The sequence below is a fragment of the Lycium ferocissimum genome, chromosome 6 (genome assembly GCF_029784015.1).
Source record: "Lycium ferocissimum isolate CSIRO_LF1 chromosome 6, AGI_CSIRO_Lferr_CH_V1, whole genome shotgun sequence".
Taxonomy (NCBI): domain Eukaryota; kingdom Viridiplantae; phylum Streptophyta; class Magnoliopsida; order Solanales; family Solanaceae; genus Lycium; species Lycium ferocissimum.
In genome coordinates this window covers 51,594,393-51,601,970 of record NC_081347.1, presented here as the reverse complement: position 1 = coordinate 51,601,970, position 7,578 = coordinate 51,594,393, and the positions used below count along the sequence as shown (strand labels likewise).

General features: G+C 34.9%; 1 protein-coding gene and 2 long non-coding RNA genes across 4 annotated transcripts; 2 read left to right on the top strand and 1 right to left on the bottom strand.

Moving 5' to 3' along the window:
* Window positions 1-941: 941 nt before the first annotated feature.
* Window positions 942-3,748, top strand: LOC132059778 (probable galacturonosyltransferase-like 9). Of its 2 annotated transcripts, none has more exons than XM_059452561.1 (2): window positions 942-1,946; window positions 3,333-3,748. In XM_059452561.1, the coding sequence occupies exons 1-2, from the start codon at window positions 1,210-1,212 to the stop codon at window positions 3,652-3,654; spliced, it is 1,059 nt and encodes a 352-aa protein (XP_059308544.1). In that variant the 5' UTR covers window positions 942-1,209; the 3' UTR covers window positions 3,655-3,748. The 2 variants fall into 2 exon arrangements, with proteins under 2 accessions (XP_059308544.1, XP_059308543.1); XM_059452560.1 differs by having other exon boundaries at window positions 945-1,942; window positions 3,287-3,748.
* On the bottom strand, window positions 2,410-2,886 carry LOC132059779 (uncharacterized). The gene is made up of 2 exons (XR_009415731.1): window positions 2,561-2,886; window positions 2,410-2,530 (listed from the first exon to the last, which is right to left on the bottom strand). It is a non-coding gene; the product is annotated as an uncharacterized LOC132059779 (long non-coding RNA).
* On the top strand, window positions 2,616-2,993 carry LOC132059780 (uncharacterized). The gene is made up of 2 exons (XR_009415732.1): window positions 2,616-2,708; window positions 2,880-2,993. It is a non-coding gene; the product is annotated as an uncharacterized LOC132059780 (long non-coding RNA).
* Window positions 3,749-7,578: the final 3,830 nt, after the last annotated feature.

Sequence of the window (7,578 nt, the reverse complement as noted above, 5' to 3'; positions counted from 1 at the left end):
AGAGAGAAAATATAGTCGAGGAATGATTTAATGATTAATTTCACGAAGGTTTATGAGTTTGTATATTTTTGTATAAAAAATAGATGGAGACCAAATTTGATAAGTTTTTAGATAGTTAAAGGACTAAAACCGGTAAGTGTATAGTTAAGGGACCATTTTAGACCTACTCCCATAGATAAGGGACTATTTATGGCCTTTTCTCCCCGTAGTATTTGCCTAGTTTTCAAGAAAATATTTATGTGGAAAACAGTTTCCACAGGAAAATGACAAAAATAGTCTTATATTTGAGGGTAGGTTCAAAATAGGTCCTTAAGTATGCATTTAATAGTTTTGGTCCTTTAAGTTTGTCAAAAATTAACACTTTTAGTCTGCATCAAATATTTAGCGATCTATGTCAATTAGGAATTTGAATGGAATTTGTGAAAATAAGATTTAATTACAAACATCAAGAAAGTCTCATCAAATCCTAAAATATACAATAAAATAACTACACTAGATACTAAAAGAAATAAAAACTAGCATAATTACACCTCAAAAACTGCAGACTCTAGAAATCAATTGAAAAAAAAAACACAAACTATATTTCTAACTGTGAGTTCCCCCTAGTTTTTTTTTTTAATAGTCTCCATCAAATCTACCAGATAGAGTTCGATAAGTATTTGACAAAGACTAAAAATATTAACTTTGGTAAACTTAAAAGACCAAAATTGTTAAATGCATACTTAAGGGACTATTTTGAACTCATACTCAAACAAAAGGGACCATGTTTGTCATTTTCTCTACGAAACACACCCTTAATTAATAAATACTCCATATATTAGCCCATAGCAACCCATAATCTTCCCCCAAGGTAAGTACTCGTTCAACTGAATCGCACGCGCTCACTAATTTTCACATTCCCTACCGACCTTATAAAAACAGCCCAAACCTTCCAAAAATTTACAGAAAGTGACAGCAAAGAGCAATCAAAATAAATCCCATTTCTCTTACTCTACATGGTAACAAAATCACACTCTTATTGAGTTATACAAATATTACCATTGACAATTCTTTGTTTTCAATATGTATATATATTGCAGTTCTTTATTGACCTTTCTTTGGTCACCTCCTTTCCAGAACTGTCCTTTCCCTTCTCTTATTCCTTCCCTCTTAATCGTCAGTGCCACAATGCTATACCAATAACCACAATATACACACTCACACATCAAAATGCTCACAACAATTAAAACCCAAGAAATGAATTGTCTAAAAACAGTTATTTGTTTCTTGATTCTTGGAGTTATGCCTATTGGTACTATTGCAATACGTCCAGTTCTTGATAATTATAATCCTTTATTAGGTTTTACAGAAGCACCTGATTACAGAAATGGCTTAGGTTGTCCGTTACAAACTGAAACCACCTCGTCTTTTTGCAACCCTTCATTGGTCCACGTGGCAATGACATTAGATTCGGAGTATCTCAGAGGATCAATGGCAGCTGTACACTCGGTCCTTCGACACGCGTCATGTCCAGAACACGTGTACTTCCATTTCATCGCCGCAGAATTCGACCCGGAATCTAACCCACGGGTCTTGACCCGACTTGTTAGATCCATTTTCCCTTCATTAAACTTCAAAGTCTATGTTTTCAGAGAAGACAATGTGATTAATCTCATATCGTCCTCGATAAGACTTGCACTTGAAAACCCGTTAAATTATGCAAGGAATTACTTGGGTGATATACTTGACCCGTGTGTGAAACGGGTCATTTATTTGGATTCTGATGTTATTCTTGTTGATGATGTTCATAAGTTGTGGAATGTGAACATTAGTGGGTCACGGGTAATTGGAGCACCCGAGTACTGCCATGCAAATTTTACTAAATATTTTACGGATTCGTTTTGGTCCGACCCGGCTTTGTCACGGCTTTTCGGGTCGAGAAACCCGTGTTACTTCAACACAGGTCAGTGGTGTAGCTATATTTAACGCCCTTTGTCGGAAAATTATGCTGTATATATAAAATATAATGCTTAATACTTTTCGTTTTACGAGAGTTAAACCAGAAATCTTTTTATCGTATGCCTTCTAAATTTTTAATTATTGTGATTTATAGTATACTTTTTATATAGTTTATAAATATGTAAATTATTTTCAAAAAACCTAAAGATTGTGTGTCCGAATTCACTGTCAAAATAAAGTATTTTGATTGTCGAAATCCAAACTGTATCGCATAAATTGAGACACATGGAGTCAGTGTTGTTAAAGGCGAGCGCCTTCTCGCCTTTGGCGAGAGGCGTGGCGAGGCGAGGCTCCATCGCCTTTTATGGCCATGGCGAGCAGGCCTTCAAAAGGCGACAAAAAGGCGAGAAAGGCGCTAATGGCGCCATGGCGAGGCGCCCAGTTATGGCGAGGCGAGCAGAACTTTTTAAAAAAAAAAAAAACAATTAAAAGAAGTGGAGGACTTAAATGAAGTGGAGGACTTAAATAAAAATAGCAGCTAGGGTTTTTTGTTTGCCTCCTCCTCTCTTCTCCTTCAAGGTTTCAGGTACGTCTCTTTCTCCTTCTTCTTTTTCTTCAGTACTTCTTCTTTCTTCTTCTTTCTTATTTTCGACTTCTGCTTCTTCTTCTTTCTTCTTCTTTTTTTCCGGCGACAACTGCCCTATTTCCGGCCACCTCTGTTTTTTTTTTTTCCCTTCTTCTATTCTCTTCTTCTTTTTCTGTTTTTCTCTGTTTTTTTACCCTTTGTTTTTTTCTCCTCTGTTGTTTGCTCTGTTTTTTTCTCCTCTGTTTTTTCCTCTGTTTTTTTTTCTCTGTTTGGACCAGTGAGGCAGTGGTTGTTTTGCTCCTATTTTTTCTGTTCAATAATTGTTTAAATTTTGTTATACAGTTATAAACAGTAGGTTCAAATTCAATGGACTTTTAGTATTGCACTATTGCTTAAATTTTAGTGTTGCTTGTCTTGTCACTTATGAATTATTGAGTCATTGACTCATTCAAGTTCTAGACTTTTAGTATCTACTATCTAATTTTAATTTTTGGAATTGAAATATTTGCTAATATGTTATTGCTAGTGAGATTTTGATTATTTACATATGCAATTAAATATTTTAATTTTTTGGTATTTATTGGCGCCGCACTTCAAAAAGGCGAGCGCCTCAAAGCCGCGCGCCTTAAAAAGGCAGGCAAGCCCTTGTCGCCTTTTGTCGCCGCGCGCCGTCCAAAACACTGCATGGAGTACTGCGTATATAAGTCAAATATTTGTTAAATTTTGAACACCCTTGGTGACATTTTTGACTTCACATTACAGGTGTAATAGTGATGGATTTGGAGAAATGGAGAGAAGGAAACTACAGATTGAAGATAGAAAGTTGGATGAAATTACAGAGAAAGAGAAGGATCTATGAGCTAGGTTCATTGCCACCATTTTTGTTGGTTTTTGGTGGAAATGTTGAACCCATTGACCATAAATGGAACCAACATGGGCTTGGTGGGGATAATGTTAAAGGGTCATGTAGGTCACTGCACCCTGGTCCAGTGAGCTTGTTGCATTGGAGTGGAAAAGGCAAGCCATGGGTTAGGCTCGATGAGAAAAAACCATGTCCATTGGATTATCTTTGGGAACCTTATGATTTATACAAGCCATTCAGGATTACCAGTAAAGTTGTCTCTGCGTGACCTATAGGTTACACTTTCGAGTCATGGAACCAGCCTTTAATGCTTGGATTAGAGAGACTGACTGTCTATAGGGGGTGTGACCCTTTCTCAAGCACTGACGTGAATGTTTTTTGTCTTGTTTTCATTCTTGCTTTCCAATAAGATCAGCAGAACCAGGTGAAAACTTCTTGGGTACTCCAATTATTTGGTTTGATCATTTCTTTTTTTATTTTTTATTTTTTATTTTTAGTGAGGGATTCTTTCATAGCCTTGTACAGATTGATTAGTTGGAAAGAGTAGTTTACACAGGGTCATGTTTGAAATTTTAATGATTTAATTTTTTCCTTTTAGGGGGACTAAAATTGTTGGTGGTTCCATGGATGGAACAATATTTGGGATTCATTTGGATTTGTATGTACCGACATATTGAGAAAAGGAATAACAGCTTTGTTGTTCTTTCCCTTCTAATTGCTTGCTTCATCTGTTTATTAGGAGTAATAGTCATTAATTATGGTGCAACTTTGGCCACTATGTGAAAAAGCCAACAATATGCAAATACAATTAGGTGGATGGTACATTGTCTTATCTGTGTACTGTACACGTTATACACTATTAGATGTTTCTTTCATCCTTCTCTTTTAGCTAATCCTTTTTTCAAATTTTAAAGATTACTCATTTTTTGGCAAACTTAATTTTTTTAAAATGTCCGACATATAAAAAAATCTTACTTTTCTTGAACTCACCCTTAGCTGAAAGCTCCAATTAATAAAGTGTTAATTAATTGCATTAAATAGAATAGTTTTAATACAATATTTGGTCCTTCGGCTAAAACACAGTCGATAGACAACACATAACTATTTCTTCAGGCCCTCAAGGAACGGAGGAGGCTAGGTTAGTCTAAAAATGATAAGGGGCATAAAAATTGCTTATAGCGCTAAAGCAATCCACGCCATACTACTTGGAAAAGATCATTTTGAGTATGAATAAAATTATTACATGACCTTTTTAAAGGTGTTAAAATTTTATAGAAAAATAATATGAATCGGAGGTACTCCCATTTCAAGGTTTACAACTGTTATATTACTTTCTTTTTTCTATTAAAAAGTACATTTGATGTGGCTAATAACTTTATATTATAGGGAATGATTGGGGTCATTGATTTGGAGAAAAGTAGAAGTGTTGGGGGAAGGAAGCATCCAGCTCCTATATGGTAATGGGTCTACACTTCGAAGTTGTTTTCAATCACTTTTAATTGGCTTACTTACAAGAGGGATATGCTTAAAATATTATACTTGCCTTGTGCAACTTGTCCTTCTGGAACTTCAGCATTTGTGGGCCTTAATCCCAAAAAACAACAAAAGCAATGTAAATATTCCAAGTGCAACACATGGGTAATTCCATTTTAATAGCTGGATGCTTTATGGGCATTGATAAATGACCTGTGAATTCAACCATTAAGTTCAAACATTTCATTTTGGAAAAATCAAAAGTCCACTATGAGGCCTATGGTCACCAAACGGCAATTAATTCGTCGCCATTTGCACACGCAGCAGCCACATCATTGGTTATTTTTGTCGGTCTTTAAAGCAATTCTATTTCATTTTTGGTTGTGTAAATATACTTTTGATAAAAACCTGTTGTGCACGAGGAAAATGATTGTTTAAACTATTTGGTGGAACGTGTTCAAATTCAAATGGTAATTTCTCATGGATGATTTAGTTAGCGTTTTGATCATAGATTTTGGATCAGATTTTGAAAATTTATCTTCAAATATCTGTTTGGTCATGAAATTTGATTAGATTTTTGTGAGAAATTTCACTTTCACTCACAAAACTTCAACTTTTTTCAAGTAAAATGCATGTCGAAACACAATTTCAAATTTCAAAAATCACAACTTCAAAAACTCAGATTTTCAAATTCCAACTTCAAAATCTACGGCCAAACGAGAGCGTGACTGACACGCGACATGTATATATGAGGGCGTAATTGGCACGCAACATGTATATTTGGGGGCGCGATTGGCACGCAACATGTATTACCGTCGAGTGAATTCTATTCTAACTGATGGTTATTAATAAACTCAAGCCAACAATAAATAATATTCAAGTCTAAAAAACTAAATTATAGACATAACGTGAAAATATCTAAAATTTACCCCACGGACCAGTCAAGCCTCTAAAGATTGAAGTATAAATAAAAAATCTTGGGGACATTTTTCCAGAAATAACTTAACATCTAAAATAAATAAAAGTTTGGAAAGAATCTGCTATCGCTAAAATGAATCAATGAAGTTTGTCATTGAATCTAGAAATGTCCGCTTCTAAACACGGGCTTAGGTGTGTAATTTGTCACGGATGATTTAAGTCCTTGTGGCAGAAATCAGTAGGCTGGTGGCAAGGAGAAATTTAAATAGCTGGATGTTCTATGGGCGTTGATAATGACCAGCCAATTCAACTATTAATTTTTTGTTACCTCCTGGCGTTCGATATTGATAGTGAGCCCCGACTAATTTAAATTCATGCCGCATGAGATCTATTAAAAGGAACATGTTCCCTGACAAAAAAATTCATATCAAGAACTCAAAATCGTGACCGAATCCAATCCATCTCAAAAGAACCCCTGATAAACCATTATGGTCAAACATTCTTTCTGAAAAATATCTATTACGAAGGCTATGGCCACCAAAGGGCAGTTAATTCGTGCCAAAAATGATATTTCTGTGTGAATATTCTTTATATGCAGCCACGCAGCAGCCACATCATTGGTTACTTTTGTCGGTCTTTGAAGCAATTCTATTTCATTTTTGGTTGTATAAAATACTCTTCCTCTAGTGCCCGAGGAAAATGACTGTTTAAACTATTTAGTGGCAAGTGTTCAAATTCGAATGGTAATTTTAAGTCTTGTGGCAGAAAAAAGTAGGCTGGTGGTAAGATGGGATTTGAGTTGTAAGCTTGTAATAGTGACCAATTAAAGATGGTTTAAATTATTGAGCGTTGAAGACATTAATTGCGTTGCTTCCGGTCGCAAGGGCGGAGCCGGCTAAGGCTGTTCATCCGAAACCTCTTCGATAAAAAATTACACTGTATATATATGGTGAAAATTATTTTTATGTATATATTGTAGATGTTGAACCCCCTTGGCTTTTTCGTTTGTCTACTTCTTATATTTTCGAACCCTGAAATTAAAATTTTGACTCCGCCACCGAACCGGTCTGACATACGTTTTAACACTACACACTTTAATTAATTTTCCAAACGGCTTGTTACACGGCATCAACACAAACGTATTTGTCCACCAAAATTTAAGCAAATTAACCCATACTATTGAAGCTAGAATTTAAACTTGGGATCCCTATGTTATTACTCATGTGTTTGAACAACTCACACATCTCCTTGAGATTCATGTAAATTCACACAACGTACGTACATATCGACAGACTTACATATGCGTGTGTATATATTGATAGGCAGTTAAACTTGTCAGTAAATTTGATTTAGATATTCGAACTACAATATGTTTTGGATGAGCGCATAAATATATGATAAATTATGTCTATTAAACACTTCCGACTAAAAATTTTGAAAAAACTTTTGTGTTTGTTCTCAACCACTCATTACCTAGATAAATTAATCACTTAAAATATGTCAACTTCTAATTGATTATACGCATTAACAGGATTAAGCCGTAAAACCTCATGCATGTTCTAATTGATGTTGATGTGTATAATTAAAGGAGGAGACATTTTATATGGTTAACTTATCTATGTAATTGACGCTTTGAACGCCTTCCTAAATTTTTTCAAAATATGAGCCAGAAAGGACCAATATGAACACTTCATCATGTGTTCGGTACTCTATCAATTGAAACATGTCATAGTTCGAATGTTTAAATAAAATTTTATTGATAAATTTAAGCAGATGTCGATATATCATAAAATGCATAATT

Coding starts and splice junctions, on each gene's coding strand:
- LOC132059778 (XM_059452560.1), top strand. CDS start 1,210: ATGCTCACAACAATTAAAACCCAAGAAATGAATTGTCTAAAAACAGTT. Junction 1,943..3,286: donor CCCGTGTTACTTCAACACAG/GTCAGTGGTGTA, acceptor TTCACATTACAG/GTGTAATAGTGATGGATTTG.